The sequence below is a fragment of the Geotrypetes seraphini genome, chromosome 7 (assembly GCF_902459505.1).
Source record: "Geotrypetes seraphini chromosome 7, aGeoSer1.1, whole genome shotgun sequence".
Taxonomy (NCBI): domain Eukaryota; kingdom Metazoa; phylum Chordata; class Amphibia; order Gymnophiona; family Dermophiidae; genus Geotrypetes; species Geotrypetes seraphini.
Window position 1 is genome coordinate 27070945 of NC_047090.1, and position 20868 is coordinate 27091812.

The following is a 20868-nucleotide window of genomic DNA, read 5'->3' on the forward strand; positions in this document are numbered from 1 at the left end:
GTGGATATCCTAAAAACTTGACCTACCTGTGGCTATCGAGGACCAGAATTGTCTACCCCTGCTCTAGGTCTATGTACCTTAAGGCCTTCTGTGTTTTTGCCCCCCACCACCTCCACTGTGGGGCTGTTCCATGCATCTGCAACACTACCTGTAAACAAGTATGTTCTAATGCTAGCCTGGGTGTTTACCCCCTTGGATTTCTTGCTCTTAATCTTCCTTCCCACAGCATCTCATTCCATTTCTCCTACCCCTTCTCCTAGGCATGTGGTTAATGATGTAATAATGCTTTCAGAGTATTCTCTGTTTTTAAGAAACATTTACAGCAAGTGAGATGAGAAGCAAGACTGAAAATATCTCTTTAACTCATGCAAAGATTTGGGGCCTCCTCTATCAAACTGGACTAGCAGTTTGTAGCGCGGAGAGCCGCGCTGAATGGCCCACGCTGCTCCCGACACTCATAGAGATCCTATGAGTGTCGGGAGCAGTGCGGGCCATTCAGCGCAGCTCTCTGTGACAAAAACTGCTAGCGCAGTTTGATAGAAGAGGCCTTAGTCTTAAGCAAATACAATTGTACACTACAGTCGCCCAACAATCACAGGTCACAATTACCAGCTTGAACGAATTTGAAATCACCACCTGCGTTCTTGAAGAAATACAAGTAGACTGGGATGACCTTTTGATTCCATTATACCAAATTATTAGTCGTACTTAATTCCTAGTCTTTATTAGCTAAATAAATACAAAGCAATTCAAAATATAAGCATCTTGTTGAAATGAGATTTTTTTTCACAAAAATATTAAGAATTCTTTATGTAGAAATATTCTTGTTAGTTTCAAAATACTCACAAAAGTAGAAACCAATCAAAAATATAGATTTTAAGTGTTATAGGAAAACCTTTACATAAAACATGTCTGCCTAAATTCCTTTTAGTATAAAGGCACTTAGGGTCTACCTAAAGCTCTGTTATAAAACTCACCCCATTAGCTTTCATAGTAAAAAAGATATATTTAAGCTGTTTTGCCATAAAAAGTCTCGACATTTTCTTTATATCATGTATCTGTCCAGCTCCTTAGCAGTACAGCTGTGTCAGCGATATGAATGCTACATCTATGCTGTACTTATCCAGTGCCTTTTCTTCTAATGAGAAGGGGCGTTCAGACGACGAACATACTGGATCTCCTGCTATTAAGTGCAGAAAGATGACATCCCAAGGTACAAAGCAGAAAACGGAGCGCGTTCACGCCGACTAATCAAATCTTTGTGCAGCCATTTCAATAGTGGGTTCGCAGTTTCTTGTTTTCCTCTCTGAGTTTTTCTATTTCGGCTACCAGACCTTCGTTTACGGAATACCTTTCAAGTAAAACATGCATGTCATTCTGAAAGAAAAGGAAAAGGGAAACATCACCAAATGTTATATATGCTACACAGCTGATTCAGCCATTGCAATATTACTCGATTTAATTAAAGCAGTGTGAGCTAGTCCTACAACTCAGGAGGAAGAAGCACTACACACCTGTCACACAGAAGGCCATGGCTCAAGTTTTCTTATTGGCCTTTTAGTCTCCTAAATATGGGGGCTGGAGAGATTTGGGTTCACTGTAGATACAGCGAGGTCAAGTCACAGAGAGAGGAAAAACTACTAAAGAAGCAAAGTTGGAGGAACCTTTCTTCAGTCTCTCAGCCAAGAATGGGCGTTAAAAAAAAGGGGGAAAGGCTGAACTACTTGATGGGATGGGCGGTATTGCTCCCTTTTTGGAGCCACATTCTCATAAAAGGGGGTAATTCTAAACAGTGGCACATCTCTTTGGGTGCGCCAATGCAGTATGGAGAGTACCAATTCTATAATGGAACAAGGGCACTCTAGAATCCATTATAGAATACTAGCAAAAAACCCCACCAGTATGTCAAAAAGGAAGGTGTATCTGTGCACGTCAAGCCAATGGTAGGCTTAAGTAGAGCAGTCTTAATACACCACTCATCTGATGGAATTCTATAAGACACTTAAGGTTGATGGTGGACACACCCATGGCCTGCCCATGCTCCGCCCACATTGTAGCTGAATAAGACACTTATGCACTCTCTTACAGAATTACACTTAGTGCATATAACTGCCAATAACACTCGCCCCCCTTGTGCACACCTTTTCTTAGAATTGCTTCAAGAGTGCAGTGCAAACTCCCCAGCAGTGAATGGCTGGGTTCGGGTTTGTGGCTTCATTTGTTGTGATTTTCTGACACACTGCCCTTTTGTGATAACTGCTGCAAGTCAGTAAAAACATGTGCGCCTGAGTGTAGGCTCCAGAGCTCTGGCTGCCATTGGTTGCTTTTCCCCACCACAGTATCCCTCTTGCTTCAGCTCTCCTGGTTCAACAAGGTGCATGATGCCAAGCACTGGTTCCAGAGCTCTGGCTGACATCACTTCTTTTCCTGAAGCAACGCCCTCAGAGTTCTGCACTAGAGAATGACATGGGGACAAATTTTTTCCCGTCCCCGCGGGAACTCATTTTCCCATTCCATCCTCATCTGCCCAAGCTTCAAAACACTTTAAAATCATTAAGCGTTCGAGGCTTATGCGATTAAAGCAGAGTTTACAGGAATGGGGCAGAAACAGGGACAAAACTCATGGGGACGGGACAAAAAAACTGAGTTCCTGCAGGGACGGGGACAAATTTGTCCCCATGTCATTCTCTATTCTGCACCAAAAGGTATCTCAGGCAAAGAACCATAACCAGGACATTATCCATTTTCTTGCAGAACACCTAAAGAGCACAACATGACAAGAATGGTTGATTTTGTTTCTGTAAGCCCTCTCCCCTCCATAATGTCTTTCTCTTCTATCTTGGAATAACCCAGAACAGTTTCCTATTTCTCTCCCACGACTCCTGTATAATTTGAAGTCATGTCAAAAATACCACACTTGCTACTTCCTTGAATTTTACCATTACAAAGTATAACATTTGAATACATTTTGGACCCGATTCTGGAAACGGCGCCTGCCGAAGGCGTTTGCAAAATGGGCGCCTACCATGCGTCAATCATCGGTAGGCACCAAATCCAGAATATTTTCTTCTTCAGATGCCTTAAATGCAGGCATCTATAAGAAGCGCCCAGGCACGCCTATGGACACCTAAAGGCTACTTCCAGTGTGAACCACGACTATACCGGCCTTAGGCATTCATAGGCGTGCCTAGACACCTCCATACAAGTGCGAATGCCTACATTGTAGGCATCCTTCGCCCCATTGTTTTTTTGTTGTTTTTTTTTAAACATGCGCCCCAATTGGTCTGTTAGACGGCGGTAGGATGCCTCCCACTGTCTACAATCGAGATGACATTTTTAGAATCAGGCCCTTTGAATTGTTATTTTCAATTCTTTTACTTTAGCATTCTATTAATAAATTCATATCTCCCTTATTAGAGTAATGCCAGCTCAAGATCAATTTTTTGAAATGCACACTTTTCTACGCCATTAACCTAAAAGTCACAGGATAACTTAGGGGAAATCATTCTGGAAGGGGAAACCTTCATACTGACCATAGTAATTCATGATGAAAAGTAAATTACTCAATTCCATGTGGCTCCAAGTTCATTTTATTTCCTCCCTATTAACTTCACAACTTGAAATCTATTTCTTTTTCTCATTTTGACCCTCAGCTTGCAAATGAAGTGCGACTTCTCAGTGATTTGCAGAAAGCTCATTACTCTTCTGGCAAGTAAGGTCAGGATTTCCTCACATTAAATACAGATGCATTATAAATTGTCAATGTTATTTTCCTAATGAAATACCCATGTGCTAAATAGCTGTTTGGGAATATACAGTAGATATACAGCAGTTTGCTATCTTTGTACATTTATTTCCAGTGGTGCCAGTTCCACGAGCTTCATCTTAAACTTTTCCAAAACAACTGTATCAGAAGATTCAGGCCCCCCTGATAGCCCAAGGGCTGAAAGAAAAGTCTCCGTAAGGCTAAATCCATGAATGACAGAAGGTTAGGACATGTTTTGTCCCTGAAGAATCCAAGCCCTTCACCAAAGAAACAAGCTTTAGCCATAACTATTGCAGTGAGTCTTGGCGCATCTGAATAAGTGGAACTGATATTTTAACTATCGTACTAACATCGGTTCCATTTATTCAGATATGGCAACACCTGGACTGCTAGAAGTACAGCTAGATGATCGCGTGTGTGAAAATATTGAAGAATTAAACCACCAGAAGACATACATTCTCAATGCTAGGACATATGCTCAGAGACATGCAGCCCTTCCAGGGACGATGCCCCTATTGAAGGACTCGCCACCCGATCACCACATATGTAACAATTTGTAATGAATGCCTCTTGGTAAATTTCTTGCTTCTAAATGAACGTTCTCTTTAACGTGAAAAAATAATAAACAAAAACTTAAGCCAAACACTCATCTCAAAGTGTTTATTTTTTTTTTTTTTCAAGTTAAAGAGAACTTTCATTTAGAAGCAAGAAATTTACCAATTGTTTCAAATGCGGTGATCGGGTGGCAAGTTCTTCAATAGGATCATCTTCCCTGGAAGGGCTACATGTCTCTGAGCATATGTCCTAGCATTGAGAATGTATGTCTTCTGGTGGTTTAATTTTTCAATATTTTCACACACATGATCATCTAGCTGTGCTTCTGGTTTCCTTTGATCCTTGTTTATCATCAGTGGTTAGTTCCCTGGTACTCATACAATAAGACCTGGACAACTGCAACAATCATGACACCAGCTGTGGAAGCATAAGAGAGCTCGAGTCACAACGACCACAATGCTTAGAAAACTCGAGCTATAGGCCTTCGTTTGATTGTTTGCAACATACTGCGATAGTCACAGACGTTTACCAAAAGCACTTATGAAGATCTAAAGTGCCCTTTTTTCAGCATGCATCTATACATTTTGCTTGGTACATACCAGCTGCATATGAAACTGTTTTATCATTTCCACCTGCAGATTCACAATGTCTCGATGGCATGCTTCCCTGGAAAGGACAAAATGAGGAGATTCATTGGAGATACAAAGATTAATGTCCCTTTGCATGTCTCCCTTATCTCCCTCACCCACAAAAAAAAATTAAGAATTTATTAAAAATAAACTTTTTTTTTTTTTACTTTTCACTATAATAGATAAACAAAATAAGATCAAACTCAAGCTAAACTAATGCACAATATTTTTGAAAGAAGAGTGTCTTGCTGTGTTACCTCCCACCCAGTCCATCACGGCTATACAAATAACCCTTTTTTCTTTATTAGTCAAATAACCTACCAAGATGATATCAAAAACAAAGCTCCTATTATAGTTTTGCATGCAATACTACGATGTCAGAAGGCCAAGTGTTAAAATACTGCATCATAACTTCCTAGCTAACTTATTGTGAAGCTTGAGTTGCTCTGTTCCGATATCATAAAGTTGCTCTCCTATCACATTGCTAGCGAACTGCTGTCAATCATTTTTTTTATTTTTTGGCCTGGCTCACCTTCTTCCACACCTGAACTACTAGCAAGTTGAAACATGATGGCAGATAAAGGCTAAATGGCCCATCCGCAGCATCCACTGTGTCCTCCTCTCCCTATTGGCTAAGGCTCTTAACACATGCATTGTGATGTCATAGAACTTTATGGCTATAGAAACATTGTAACATGAAGGCAGATAAAGGCCAAATGGCTCATCCAGTCTGCCCATCCACAGCATCCACAATCTCCTCCTTTCCCTATTGGCTAAGGCTCTTAACATTTGCATCTCCTCTTCCTATAGGCTAAGGCTCTTAACACTTGCACTGTGATGTCATAGAACTTTATGGCTATAGAAACATTGTAACATGATGACAGATAAAGGTCAAATGGCCCATCCAGTCTGCCCATCTGCAGTAACTATTATCTCATCTTCTCTCTAAGAGATCCCACGTGCCTATCCCAGGTCCTCTTGAATTCAGACAGTCTCTGTCTCCACCACCTCTTCCAAGAGACTGTTCCATGCATCTACCACCCTGTCTGTAAAAAAAAGTATTTCCTTAGATTTCTCCGGAACCTATCACCTCTTAACTTCATTCTATGCCCTCTCATTGTGCATTTACATCACATATGTATTTAAACGTCTTTATCATATCTCCCCTCTCCCGCCTTTCCTCAGAAGTATACAGATTGAGATCTTTAAGTCTGTCCCCATACCATTTTAGTAGCCTTCCTCTGGACCGACTCCATCCTTTTTACATCTTTTTGAAGGTGCGGCCTCCAGAATTGTACACAATATTCTAAATGAGGTCTCACCAGAGTCTTATACAGAGGCATCAATACCTCCTTTTTCCTACTGGCCATACCTCTTCCTATGCAACCTAGCATCCTTCTAGCTTTCGCCGTCACCTTTTCAACCTGTTTGGCCACCTTAAGGTCATCACATACAATCACACCCAAGTCCCGCTCTTCCGTCGTGCACATAAGTTCTTCATCCCCTAAACTGTACTGTTCCCTCTTGTTATGGCCAGTAATATGGTGGTGGTGCATTTCTTGACACCAAAGTGCCAGCACATGGCTCTATTTGGAAACCTGTAGAGACATGCATGCTATATGACACCCCAAGGGCTTGCTACAGTGTCCATTTGTTTAGTACTGTAATTAAAGGTATTTATTTTCATTTCCCTGCTCAGAACTTCTCTTAAGACGGTTGCTAGTTACCTTGCCCCTAAATGAATAATTATAAGCTTCCTGCCTTCTTTGGACTTCAGATAACTTCAAAACACACTATTACCCTTCTAATAGCCTTGGTATTATAATGCATTTATATAGATAAAACTTAATTATCTATACAAGAGGTTTTGTTGTATCTACTTTACCTAAATAGTTGTTTGCATTTATTCTGCAAAGCTAAAAAGAATTTTTCCCAGGTGCTATCCAGCAGTGTCTATATAGCTGCATTTCATGAAACTCATTCTAGATTGTTGACTTCCTGGTATAATGCTGTATTTATATGAAAAACTGGGTGGAAAGAGAATGAGGCATAGAATAGAGGTTCCAGTCAATGGAGGTTTTATATATTCTATTCAGAGTAGAGAATGACAGGGGGACACATTTTTCCCCCATCCCCGCAGGAACTCAATTTCCCCGTCTTGTCCCCACGAGTTCTGTCACTGCCCCTGTCCCATTCCTGTAAGTGTTTGAGGCTTGTGCAAATGAGCACAGAGCTTGCAGGAACATGGCAGGGATGGAAAAATGAGTTCCCATGGGGACGGGAAAAAATTTGTCCACTTGTCATTCTCTAATTCTGAGCTTCAATCAAACAAACTATTCTCTGTATATTTGACTGAAACTTGGAATAGAATAAAACCTCCAATGACTGGAACCTCTGCTCTAGACCTTACTCCTTTTTTCATAGTAACATAGTAACATAGTAGATGACGGCAGATAAAGACCCGAATGGTCCATCCAGTCTGCCCAACCTGATTCAATTTAATTTTTTTAAATTTTTTCTTCTTAGCTATTTCTGGGCAAGAATCTAAAGCTTTACCCGGTACTGTGCTTGGGTTCCAACTGCCGAAATCTACTCCAGCCCATCTACACCCTCCCAGCCATTGAAGCCCTCCCCAGCCCATCCTCCACCAAACGGTCATATACAGACACAGACCGTGCAAGTCTGCCCAGTACTGGCCTTAGTTCAATATTTAATATTATTTTCTGATTCTAAATCCTCTGTGTTCATCCCACTCAGTCACAGTTTTCCTCTCCACCACCTCTCTCGGGAGCGCATTCCAGGCATCTACTACCCTCTCCGTAAAGTAGAATTTCCTAACATTGCCCCTGAATCTACCACCTCTCAACCTCAAATTATGTCCTCTGGTTTTACCATTTTCCTTTTCAGAGGACAGCATCTCCTTCTTGTTTACATTATGTGAAAAACTGAACATAAAGAGAAGTGATTCTGCTGTACTGATGGAGCCAATTCCCCTTAGGTGCCAAATCTGATGTATCATTTTTAGGAAACACTGAAAGTCATGTGCTCTGTTGCAGCGTCTCTCAAACTGTGTGCCATGGCACAGTGGTGTGCCCTGAAGAGATGCCTAGTAGAGATTCCAGAATTTTACTTTATTTAAAAAAAAAAAATTCCCTTCTTAAGCGTACACTAGAATAGACGACACGTACGTCGCATACGCAAGAGTGTCAATGTTATGAGCGTCTGTGTGTGTAAGGATGCAAATGCCCAGACAAGCATCATTCTTTGACGTGATTGTCCTTGAAAACTAACAGCAAGTAATTTTAGTTTTACTTTTAAGAACATAAGAACATAAGAAGTTGCCTCCACTGGGTCAGACCGAGGTCCATCTCGCACAGCGGTCCGCTCCCGCGGCGGCCCATCAGGTCTGAGACCTGTGAAGTGGTTTCTGACCACTTTTATAACCTACCTCAAGTTCTATCTGTACCCCTCTATCCCTTTATCCTCCAGGAACCTATCCAAACCCTTCTTGAACCCCTGTACAGAGTTCTGGCCTATCACTTCCTCCGGAAGCGCGTTCCATGTGTCCACCACCCTCTGCGTAAAAAAGAACTTTCTAGCATTTGTTCTAAACCTGTCCCCTTTCAATTTCTCTGAGTGACCCCTAGTGCTTGTGACTCCCTTCAGTTTGAAGAATCTGTCCTTATTTACTCTCTCTATGCCCTTAAGGATTTTGAAGGTTTCTATCATGTCCCCTCTAAGTCTCCTCTTCTCCAGGGAGAACAGCCCCAGCATTTTTAACCTGTCAGCGTATGGAAAATTTTCCATACCTTTTATCAGCTTAGTCGCCCTCCTCTGCACTCCCTCGAGTACCGCCATGTCCTTCTTGAGGTACGGCGACCAGTATTGAACACAGTACTCCAGGTGCAGGCGCACCATTGCGCGATACAGCGGCATGATGACTTCCTTCGTCCGGGTTGTGATACCCTTTTTGATGATGCCCAGCATTCTGATTGCTTTCTTTGAGGCTGTCGCACATTGCGCCGATGGTTTCAGTGATGAGTCGACCATCACCCCCAGGTCCCTTTCTAGGTTACTCACCCCTAGCAGTGTTCCCCCCATTTTGTAGTTGAACATCGGGTTCTTTTTCCCTACATGCATGACTTTGCATTTCTCCACGTTAAAACTCATTTGCCACTTTTTTGCCCAGTCTTCCAGTCTCGTTAGGTCCTTTTGTAGGTCTTCACAGTCTTCCGTGTTTCTAACCCTGCTGCAGAGTTTGGTGTCATCAGCAAATTTGATAACCTCACATTTTGTCCCCGTTTCCAGATCGTTAATAAATATATTGAATAGTAGAGGTCCCAGCACCGACCCCTGCGGAACTCCGCTCGTGACCCATTGCCAATCTGAGTATTGGCCCTTGACTCCAACCCTCTGTTTCCTGCCCGCTAGCCAGTGTTTGATCCATCGGTAGATATCCCCTTGCACCCCGTGGTTCCACAGTTTTTTAAGTAGCCGTTCATGTGGTACCTTGTCGAAGGCTTTTTGGAAGTCAAGGTAAATGATGTCTATGGATTCACCCTTATCCATCTGACTGTTTATTCCCTCAAAGAAGTACAGCAAGTTCGTGAGGCATGACCTTCCCTTGCAGAAGCCATGCTGGCTCGCCTTCAGTTGTCCATTGTTTTCTATGTGTTCGCAGATTGTGTCCTTTACCATTGCTTCCAGCATCTTTCCAGGAACCGAGGTCAAGCTACAGGCCTGTAGTTTCCCGGGTCACCCCTTGATCCCTTCTTAAAGATGGGCGTGACATTTGCTATTTTCCAGTCCTCTGGGATCTCCCCAGTTTTTAGGGAGAGGTTACATATTTGGCGAAGTGTCTCTGCTATTTCGTTTCTCAGTTCTTTTAGTACCCTTGGGTGGATGCCGTCCAGGCCTGGTGATTTGTCGCTCTTTAGTCTGTCTATCTGTCTGAGGACATCCTCTTTGCTTACCTCTAGTTGTACCAGCCTTTCGTCGTGTTCTCCGTTTATAATCACCTCGGGTTCTGGGATATTGGATGTGTCCTCTCTGGTGAAGACTGACGAGAAGAATTTGTTTAACCTTTCAGCTATCTCTTTTTCCTCCTTTATCGCTCCTTTCCTGTCTCCGTCGTCCAGTGGTCCCACTTCCTCTCTGGCTGGTTGTTTCCCTTTCACATACCTGAAGAAGGGTTTGAAGTTTCTTGCTTCTCCTGCCAGTCTTTCCTCATATTCTCTCTTTGCCTTCCTGACCTCTCGATGACATTCTTTCTGGTGTCTTTTGTGCTCTTCCTGGTTTTCTTTTGTTGGATCCTTTTTCCATTTCTTGAAGGATGATTTCTTGTCACTTATCGCCTTTTTAACTGCAGATGTTATCCATGCTGGGTTTCTAGTTCGATTTTTTTTGCACCCTTTCCTAAACCTTGGGACGCACAGGTCTTGTGCCTCGAGCACTGTGCCTTTAAGCAGTGTCCAGGCTTCCTTTACGGTCTTCACCTTCCCTGAGTTGCTGTTGAGCTTTTTTCCTACCATTTTCCTCATGTCCTTGTAGTTTCCCTTTCTGAAGTTGAGTGCTGTCGTTTTGGTTCTTTTCACCTTTGATGTTCCCATGTTTAATTTGTACTGGATCATGTTGTGATCACTGTTCCCTAATGGTGCTATTACCACCACTTCCTTTGCGGGTCCTTCTAGCCCGTTGAGGATTAGGTCTAGCGTGGCATCCCCTCGCGTTGGTTCCGTGACCAGCTGCTCCATGAAACAGTCCCTTATTGCCTCTAGGAATTTAGTTTCTCTCGTGCAATTTGAGTGCCCAATGTCCCAGTCTATTCCCGGATAGTAGTTATCCTAACGTGAGCAACAAAGCAATCAAGTCTCTGTTAATGTTTGGATCTCATCATCTTTGCAAACTTGAGATTTTCAGCTCCGATAGAAATTAAATTAAATTTAAAAAAAAAAAGAGAACGGCTGCAGATGGTGGACGATGACATGCGTGTTTGCTTGCCCACTATCAAGCCACGTTTTGAGTTAATTTGCACTCAAGAACAAGCACATCCATCGCATTGATTAGCAATTCTATTCTATTCTATCTACTTTAGTTTCACCATTGTTACAATTACCCATTCTTAGCTTAAAGAACTTTAAATAAATAACTCTCAATGTAATTTTTTGTTGGTTTTGCAATTTTATCATTTCAATTATGCTGTGCCGCGAAAAACATTTGCTCCATTTAGTGTGCCGGAGGTAAAAAAGTTTGAGAGACGCTGCTAAGCACTGGTGGGAGGAGAAGTCCATTAAAAATTCATCATTTAATTCAAACCTTCTCCCAGGAGCACTGTCAGGACACATGGCAATCTAGTAGGTCAGAGAATCCGATTGTCAGTTTGCAGTCATCCTATCATTCTTGAGGTCTAATTACCAAGCCCTTTCCTCCCTAGATGCAGCGGAGTGGTTAAGAATACACAACTACATACAGTACTTGGAAATGGTAGCTCAGTTCCCTTATCCTGTACTTGCTGGGGAGATCACGTCATCTCTTTGTATTTTAAACTTGCTTGCAAAACCCTGTCAAGAAGGGCCTCTTCGATTTTGTAAAATTATTCAAAATATCTCAATAAGATCTTAAACAATAGTCATCTGAACCTGAATGTAGCTTTGACCTACTGATGACAATATGTAAGCATTTAGGTAACTGCAGCTAGAACCTCATCTTCAGTGTCTATCTTGCTCTCTTTTCCCTCTGCTTAATTCTGTTGCTGCTCCATTTACCCATAACAACAGAAAGGCCATTTTAGAATACCTTAGGAAAGATTTAATAATGTAAGTTTAATGCACCTCTAGGAATATCTTGCTTATCTAATTTTTGCAATTCTTACACACAGGAGTCCCCAACTACCGGGCCAAAAACCAGTACTGGGCCAAAAACCAGTACTGGGCCGTGGGCTGAGCCAAACCGGGCTGCACAGAAATGTTTATTTTATTTACATTACAGGCCGTCCCCAGGTTCTGGCCGGCTCCCTCCTCCCAGCTGCGAGCAGCGGCTCCTAAACGCTGCCTACGGCTGACCCAGAAGCTTTCCAGGTAAGCTGCGGGCCACAGCTTTGTGAAGAGAAGTACGGCTGGGAGGAGGGAGCTGGCCAGAACAGGTAAACACCTGTGGGAGGGAAGCGAGAAGAGGCATGTTGAAGACATAGAAGGAAGGGAGGGAACACAAACTTCGGACAAAGGATGGAAAAAAAGAAGGAAGGAATGAGGGGGGCATGAATGTGGGACACAAAATGAAGGAAGGGAGGGAGGGGAGCATGAACTTGGGACATAGGATGCAAGAATGTAGGAGTAAGGGAAAGAGATGCAGAGGTGGGGGAAGGAATAGAAAGGGAGAACTGTTGGGCATGGGTGTCTGAATGAGAGGGAAAGAGAGATGGTGCACATGGGGCAATGAAGAAAGAATTGTTGGGCATAGGGAGGGAGAGAAAATTAGGGAGGGAGAGAGAATTATTGGACATGGTGATGGGAGAGAAGTGAGATAGGAATACATGGAGAGGAGAGAGATGAGAGGGAGAAAAGTTGGATGTGGTGGTGAAACTGGAGAAGGAACCGTGGGATGGATGGAAAGGGATGCAAGAGGGGCCTCAAGGAGATTGCGAAAGTAGGAAGAATACAGAATAGACTAGACATAAGGAACACAGTACTGGTGTCACTGTTTCCCATTACCCCTAGATGAGACTATCTAGTTGCAAGGAAATATGTTCAGGGCTCCCACTGATTCTGCATTATGGTGAGTTGCCTTAATATACTGTATATATTACAATGTAATAATAACAGAAATAAAGTGCATAATATAAAATGTAATAATTACACATTTACATTATATATGTAATAATTAGATGAAGCGGGGCAGTGACAATCTTCGTATGCTTCTGCCCCATGCAGAACTGTCAACAAAAATGGCTACCGTGAGTTCCCATGGTCTCACGAGACTACAGCGGGAACTCACGGCAGCCATTTTTGTTCAAGGCTCTGCACGGGGCAGGAGCATAGGAAGATCGCTCCAGCCCCCGCTTCACCGCTAGGCTACCAGGTACAGTGTGGAGAGGTCCAGGAGGTGGGGGTGGGTCAGGGTTCAGAAACTCGCGAATAACTGAAGTAGCGAGTTCTAAGTCCACGAATTTGGAGGGAGAAGTGTAGTACAAATCTTTGCATTTCCAAACTTCAAGCCTGGGCTTTATCTGTCCGGATGAAGCTTAATACAACTAAAGCTAAGCTTTTGTGGTTAGGCCCAAGATTGGACTGTCTTCCTTCTACTGTAGCTCTGGTATCTGGGTCTTCCTTACTAATTGAGTTCTCTGCTAAGATATTGGGAGTCCTTTTTGATTCCTCTCTTTCCTTTAAGGACCAAATAAATTCCTTGGTCAAGAAATGCTTCTTTAGTTTGCAAATGCTGAGGAAGGTTAGACACCTTTTTCATCACCGTCATTTTTCTATCTTAGTTCAATCAATTATATTATCTCGTCTTGATTACTGTAACGCTATCTACTTCGGCATTACAAATATTTGTCTTCATAGATTACAATGAATTCAGAATACTGCTGCGAAACTGATCTTTTGAAAACGTAAATTTGACCATGTGACCCCTTTGCTTCAGTCTTCACTGGCTCCTGGTTTATTTTAGAATTCAATTTAAATTTGCTTGTATTTCTTTTAAAATTCTACATGGTATCTTTAATTCTCTTATTCCTTTATTTTGGAATGTTTGCCGATTCTCCTTTGCAAGAGGTATCCAACAATTTAAACTCTCCCTTCCTTCTAAAAAAGGGATTAAAGGAATCAAGATCTCCAGTCAATCTTTGGTCTTTAAATTCTTTCAACCCTGGAATGATCTCCCCTTTTTTTTTTAATGAGTTCCAATTCGTTTCAATTTTTCGGTAAATCTTTAAAAACTACTCTATTTACCAAACATTTTGAAAATTAATTCTTTTGAAATTTTGCTATTATCTTCTATTTATCATTTGTAAATCATTTTATTTAATTGCTATAAATTGCTGTAATTTGCTGTTTATTTAATTGCTGTAAACCGAGTTGAGCCTTCTCAGAATGATGACTCGGTATACAAAGTTAAGCTTTAGTTTAGTTTACAAGTGGGCTGTGCAGTCCCATCTACAATCAATCTGATGAATAGCCAAGCAGAAACTAACTAAACTGAACAAGAAAACATACCAACTCCACTCTCAAGTTTCAAGTTTTATTTATTCTTGATTAAACGCTTAATTAAAGTTTTTCTAAGCGAATTACAATAAATAAAATAACAATTAATTTTAACAAAGTATTAAAAATAAGCAATTTAACAAAATAATTAATCATAAAACAAACAAGCGAACAAAACAGCAAAAAAAAAAAACCAAAAACAAACCAAACCAACAAAAAACTAAATAAAAAATACACAAAAAGCAATAGATAATTTCAAGGATAAGGTTAAAAGAAAAGGTCTAAAAAAAGCGATTTACAAATTAAAAGTGTCTGTGAATAAAAAGCTCTTTAAGTTCTTTTTAAAATTGTCAAGATTATTTTTATCACTCAGCACTCACTGCAGGTGCAGAAAAAACAGCTAGGACCGGTTTCTGTCGCTCTAACACAGGAGGAAGGTCACCTGGAGACCATAGGTAAAATGGTGGCACTTTCCGCCAAAACTGGAGAAAAGCCCGCGAAGAAACTGTCTACTGAGGCCATTAGCGGCAACGAGACCTGACTAGATCCAGTCGCTAAAGCAGAACCACAGGCAGCAGACACTGTAGTGGTAAGCAGACACTGTAGTGGTAAGTGAATCCCCAGCCCCATCGGCGGTAAGGACAACCTTATTTCCCTGTCGGCAGCTGAGGAAAACCTGGCATGTGCTGTAAGGGAAGCATGGGCTTCACCACCGCCCACAGTCGACGGGCGATGCACTCATGAAGAGGAACCCTGCATGTCGGCAACCAAAGCTGACGCGGATTCCTCCTCGAAGCGGCCAGAGCACTTTGCGCACATGCCGGCAGCATCCACCGCTCAGTGCACACAAAAAATGCACTTCTTCTGGGTTTTAAAAGTGCTCATACTGTACGCGCAGGAGACCAATGCACAAAACTGCCGGTTAGAAAAAAAAAAAGAAAGCAATTGAAGCCAATTCAAAACTTCCTTTAGACTAGTTCCCACAGCCTGAGTCTGTGCCTGAAGGGTGGCCAGGTATACAGCCGAGGCTCCTCTAAAGAAATAAAATTTGGTGAGGTGGGGGAAATGGGGGGAGGGATTCGACCCTTTGAGTATGGCACCTCCGAGGTCAGACAGACCCCTGATAGGGTTTCCCAAGCTCTGTCCGGACAGCAAAAAGGGACAAGAGAAAGGCCACTAATCAGATCCAACAGGTCCTAACTAACCAAAGGAAAGACTGCACAGGCTAACCACCTCTACCTGCTGGAGACTGAGAACAGACTGATTGTAGATAGGAGTGCACAGCCCACTTGTATTACTACCAAAAGTCAATGTGTCTCTGTCTCCACCTGCTGGCAGAGGAATGTAAACCCATCCATTCTGTGCTGGTCTGGAGGGTATGCTAAAGAAGGGGTAGATTTTCAACATGATCTAGCCATCTAATATTATAATTAGGCGACTGGATTGGTCCCTTTAGAAAATTTACTGCCAAAATTTAACCACTTAAATTCTGGATGGCAGGCATGGTTGAATAAAGTAAAAGAAACTAACCCCTACTTTTAAAAAAGCACGGGAAGAGGCTTTTAGCGCTGGCCGGCACGCTGAATGCCCTATGCTCTGTGCTGCTCCAATGGTCATAGAGTTCCTATAAACGTTGGAGCAGTGCAGAGTATTCAGCCTGCCAGCAGCGCTTAAAACCTCTTCCGTGCTTTTATAAAAGGAGGGTTAAGTTAGCTAGGGCTGACTAGCTAAGGGCCAGATTTGCTAAGGCTTTTCTTCCACTCTGTGTCTATGGGGGAAAGAGTGGGAAATTAGACTTTACGTTAGGTGGGTATGTCTGTGTTCAGAACAGCTGGCTAGGTTATGGCTTATACTCCCCTTAGAAATTAACCAATCAAATTTAAGCCGAGCACAATTCTCAGACACTACTCAATGACATTTCTTTCATCCTCTACTGATTTCATTAAGGCAGATACTCTACTTAGATTACTGTCTTAAAGACAATTTATTTCTCTTTAGGAAGACCCTTAAAGTAATTTAATAATAGTCCAACCCTCTGTTTCAGCATCAAAAAACCCTGTAAATTTCATCTTAAAAGCCAAATTTAGATTTCTCCAATAGCACCCCCCAACAGAATTTACAGTAACCTTCATCCTTCATCCCCACCCCCACTCCCCCATGATGACATGTCTTTTCACCTACAAAACTACTATAAGACACAGCTATAATACACGCGCTCAAGAAGTGTGCTTTTACCACTCCCCCTAAAAAAAAGAAAAAAGATATAGTTTATGTGAATCATGTAATTTTTATTTTGTTTCATTAGCCACAGTCAAAACACATGCTACGAGAAGCACTTTTTACAGTGCTGGCACCCTCAAACCAGTCACTGATTTTTTTGTCACCAAAAGCCAACACCACTCTTGGAGAATGACTCGGCGATGTTGAAGAATCCACCAGAGTGCTCGTTTAAATACTGACGAGCCCATTATGCCCATGCAGGCAGTGTCAGAGACTGCTAGAAAGCTCGCAAAAGACCGGGATAAGCCATTTTGATAATCTGCCGCTAAAATGTATGCAGGCTAAACCGGCTGGAACCGGTTTAACGATCACGCTAAAGGCAACCTTAAGTTTTGAGAATCTGGACCTGAATCTTTAAAACAAAAAGGATACAACTCCAAAATCATCTTCATGAATATTGCCTCCTCCCTTGAAATACCCAGAGAAAACCTATTTCAGTTCAAAGGCATAAAGACCACAGAGAGAATCCCCCTGATAAGTGACATACAATTCAGAGCTGGAAAAACTGAGGAAAAATAATAAAAGATCTACAACCACTACTCCAGGGGGACGAATTACTGAAAGAAATGTTCCCAGCTCCACTTATGCTGGCCTTCCAACAGCCACCCAACCTGAAACAAAAACTAGTGAAGAGTAGAGAATGACACGGTGGATGTTGCCCGTGGGTAACCCGCCAAAACGGTGGAGGGGGAAAGGTGCTTAATGCAGGTATGGGGACAAGGCCATCCACCGCCCCGTGGAACGGTGAATGGCCTTGTCCCTGCAGTTAAGGGAGGGAACGCACGCGGTCACCGATTGCGCCCGGCCCCCTCCCTCCTTCCTACCTAACCACCCGAATCTATCTATCTACCTCCCTCCCCTGCACGAACACTCCGGCGGCTGTTAACAAGTGTGAAACCTTAAAATGCGCCGAATAGGTAAGGGGGAAGGAGGGAGATGCACAGACCACGCGAGGGGTGCTAAAGGGCAGTGAGGTGGCGAGAGGGAAGGATGGATCCTTTACATGTTTATCTTCAAATGTAGTTTATATCATTCAATGGAAAAGGTGTAGAGAAGGATGCTGCACTGGAGAAGCAAGCCAGATGCTAAAGACTAGAATTTACACCGATATCATATCAAAAATTGTAAAACCAACCAGGATGTCACCTCCATGGGACAGCATTTCAGAAAAGCAGAACACTGCATCAATGATTTTATGGTGAAAATATTAAAAGGAAATTTTAAGACGACCAGGAATAAAAGATCTTTGAGATCAAAATGATAAAACATTTTGAAACCCGTCAGACAGGACTTAACAAAGATATTGGCTCTCTCTCGTATTGCAAAATATAATTTTTACTGCTCCGACACCTTCATATCACCATTTCTTATCTCCCTGTCTCCCACACTCCCCTCCCTCTTCCTGTAAGACTAGCATTTGAATACTTTGGTATTTTATATACTGATAGCTGTCTTCATTTATCTTTGATCTGAAGGATTACATTCGAAAGCTAATCTAGCAATGCTCTAGTTAATCCAATTAAAGAAGGTATCACTTAGATTCTTTTTGTTTTATCTCTACATATTATCACCAAACTTTGTAATCAATTTCATATACTTTTCTCATTATTAGCTACTGAAGATTTACAAACATAATATTCTGTATGCCTACAATTAAATTCAGCTACAGTACATTGTTAGTGTTATACTATTAATATCCTACACAGAGTACGACCATGAAACAGAGAAGTCACAAACTGGATTATAACCTCAAAGAATGACTGCTTACGAAAAACAGAACATTCCATGAGCTGATTCGAGAAGAACAACTGTATGCCAGGCAAGTGGAGTTTTTGTGTGTTGAGCTGAGGCAAAAAACATCTATGCTCCGTGATATGCTGTCACAGGTTAAGGTCAGCTCTGCCTGTTCTAAGGACCTTGAAGTTACAGTGTACATCCAACTGGAATTTTCAGCCCCACATACAAAGTGCTCAATAAAATGTCTACAATTTTTAAAATGTGGGAAGAAACAGAAAAGTGAAGTGTGAATATCATTAAGCCTCCACATAGATCCACCATACAGCCACATCTGGACTGCTGTATGCAACATCCCTTCTCTAAAAATTTAATAATAATAACTTTATTTTTCTATACCGCCATAATCAAACAACTTCTAGGCAGTTTACATTGAAAGAAGGCTTAAAGCAGACTAGAGAAGGTTACAGAGAAGGGCAGCAAAAAAAATGAAATGGGAGATGGAACAGCTCTCTTACAATTAAAGGGCAGACAGGTTAGGTCTCTTCAGTCTGGAAAAGATGGTGATGACTATAATAGAAATCTATAAAATAGTGAAGCAAAACAAATTAATAGGAAACAGTTATTTACCCTTTCAACTAGTACTGGAGGATACACCATAAACTGAAAGCAGATTTAAAATGCATCCAAGAGATTGTCGTTATAGGCCCTTTTTGGATAGGACACTGGAATATCAGGCGGGTAAGATGAATTCTTGGATGAGTCCGTTGATTGTCCAAGCTTATTCATACCCTATATTTAGGAAATTATTAAAAACACATCTATTTGATAAACAAGAATGCTGAGTATATGCTATCATGGTGCCTTTTTTATTAGGATGCGTTTTTTAACAGTTTTTATCTCCCCACTTTTATCATAGCAGTTTTTGTTACTGATGTATTAATAGTTGAGTATTTTTAAAATCCAATTTTTATTTTTTATTAATTGCTGTATTAGAATGTAGTGTGGTTATGATTGTATTTCTAACTGAAATGTCTTGGTTTCTTCGCTGTTGTGAACCGCCTAGAATTACTGGTGGGATGGTATACAAGAACATAAATTATTATTATTATTATTTATTATTAGTACTATTTTCAGTCCATGGACTCTTGGACACATTAGCATTTTCCTTTCCAAAGGTGCAGCATTTTGCCAGTGGCTACTGGTACAGATGGATTAAAAACAAAACAAAACAACAACCCCAAACCATATGAATATGTTCATAGAGATCAGGGCCTTTAATAGTTAGGCAGATGTGAGGGCCACCATCTTAAAATTTTGGGAATAGGCAACAAAGAATGAATGTTCCCCACTAGGATCTGATGGGTACTTCCATGTGACCTACATTGTCTGCTTTCGAGATATAACACTGGGCTCAGTGGACTCTTAGTCTGACCCATGAGAATATGAGATGATCTGCTATTTCCATCACAGGAGTAACTCTGTGGAACAAATTAACTGGACCACAACGAGCTCTTTCTAATATTCAGAAGTTTAAAGAAAATGCTCAAGGCTACACTTTTTATAGAAGCGGTCCAATGAATGATGATTCTGATTTATTCTGGGTTTTGGATTAATATACAGTACTCCCCTGATATTCGCGGGGGGTTCTTAGGCAGGGGAGACAGGAGAGGGCAGCCGGAGCACCGGCGAGTGAAGGAAATCACTCACTGTATGCTCCGACCGCTGCGTGTCAAAGCAGCTCCTGATTGGTGAGGCCCGACTTTAGTACAGGAAGAGGCGGTTGGAGCATACAGCGAGTAACTTCACTTCACTCACTCAGTGCCATCTCCTGCCTCTCCAGCTACCCTCTCCTACCTCCCCTTCGAGGTCGGAAAATACCACGAATGACTGGGACCACGAATTCATGGGGGAGCACTGTACAGACAAAACAAGTCAAATTCCAACAATTCAAGAATGCGAACAAGTTTTAAATCATACATTACTGTCAGCACATTCGGAAGAAGATATTTTCAGGTGGAATAAGCATTAGCAAATAATTGCATTTTCAGCATTTTCTTAAAATTATCCCCCCCTATACAGAATTGCAGAATACCAGGCAGGGTAATCCACAGTTCTACACCAGCCCAGACATCATTGATGCTCCAATCCTAACATGCATAATCAATATTCTTCCCTCCAAACTTAGGCACGCTAAGCGTTTTAGCACGGATTTAGCATGCGCTAAATCAACACGTCCATAGGATAACATGCACGTATTACCGTTTAGCGTGGATTTAGCGTGCACTAAAAATCTTAGCGCATCTTTATAAAAGAGATGGTTAATTTCATCCCATTTACAGATCTAAGATCTCTTCTTGGTTTATAAATTTCAAAGAATTCTTGTAAAATCTTTGGAGAAGCATGATACAATGTCTGATGGATAATGGTAAGAAACTCAAACTACACTGTAATCTTTGATGTTTGTACAAACTTTGTTTGTCTTATTTTAGTACGTTATTACTTGTAAGCTACCTAGGAATAAGCGGTTGAGAAATTTTTTAAATAAAATAAATCGCATGTTCTTATGCTGGAAGGAGGTTTCCTTTGCTCTATTGTTGAACACCTTTGACAAGTTCATTCCTGTTGGAAGCTGTCAATGTGTTAATCTAGTTAAACATACCACTGCTAAATTTAAGTGAATTGGGAACATGAGGTTGATATT

The 20868-nt window shown here is 41.5% G+C and overlaps 1 protein-coding gene across 2 annotated transcripts in view; it reads right to left on the reverse strand.

Annotated features, from left to right (window-relative positions):
• Positions 1-702: 702 nt before the first annotated feature.
• Positions 703-20868, reverse strand: part of NEDD1 (NEDD1 gamma-tubulin ring complex targeting factor) — an 89727-nt gene continuing 69561 nt past the window's right edge. For both annotated transcript variants that reach the window (XM_033950761.1, XM_033950760.1), the window contains 2 exons: positions 4921-4987; positions 703-1377 (listed from right to left, as the gene is read on the reverse strand). In XM_033950761.1, the coding sequence (XP_033806652.1) occupies positions 1273-1377; positions 4921-4987 (172 nt within the window). In that variant the 3' untranslated portion in view covers positions 703-1272. The remainder of the gene's footprint in view (positions 1378-4920; positions 4988-20868) is intronic.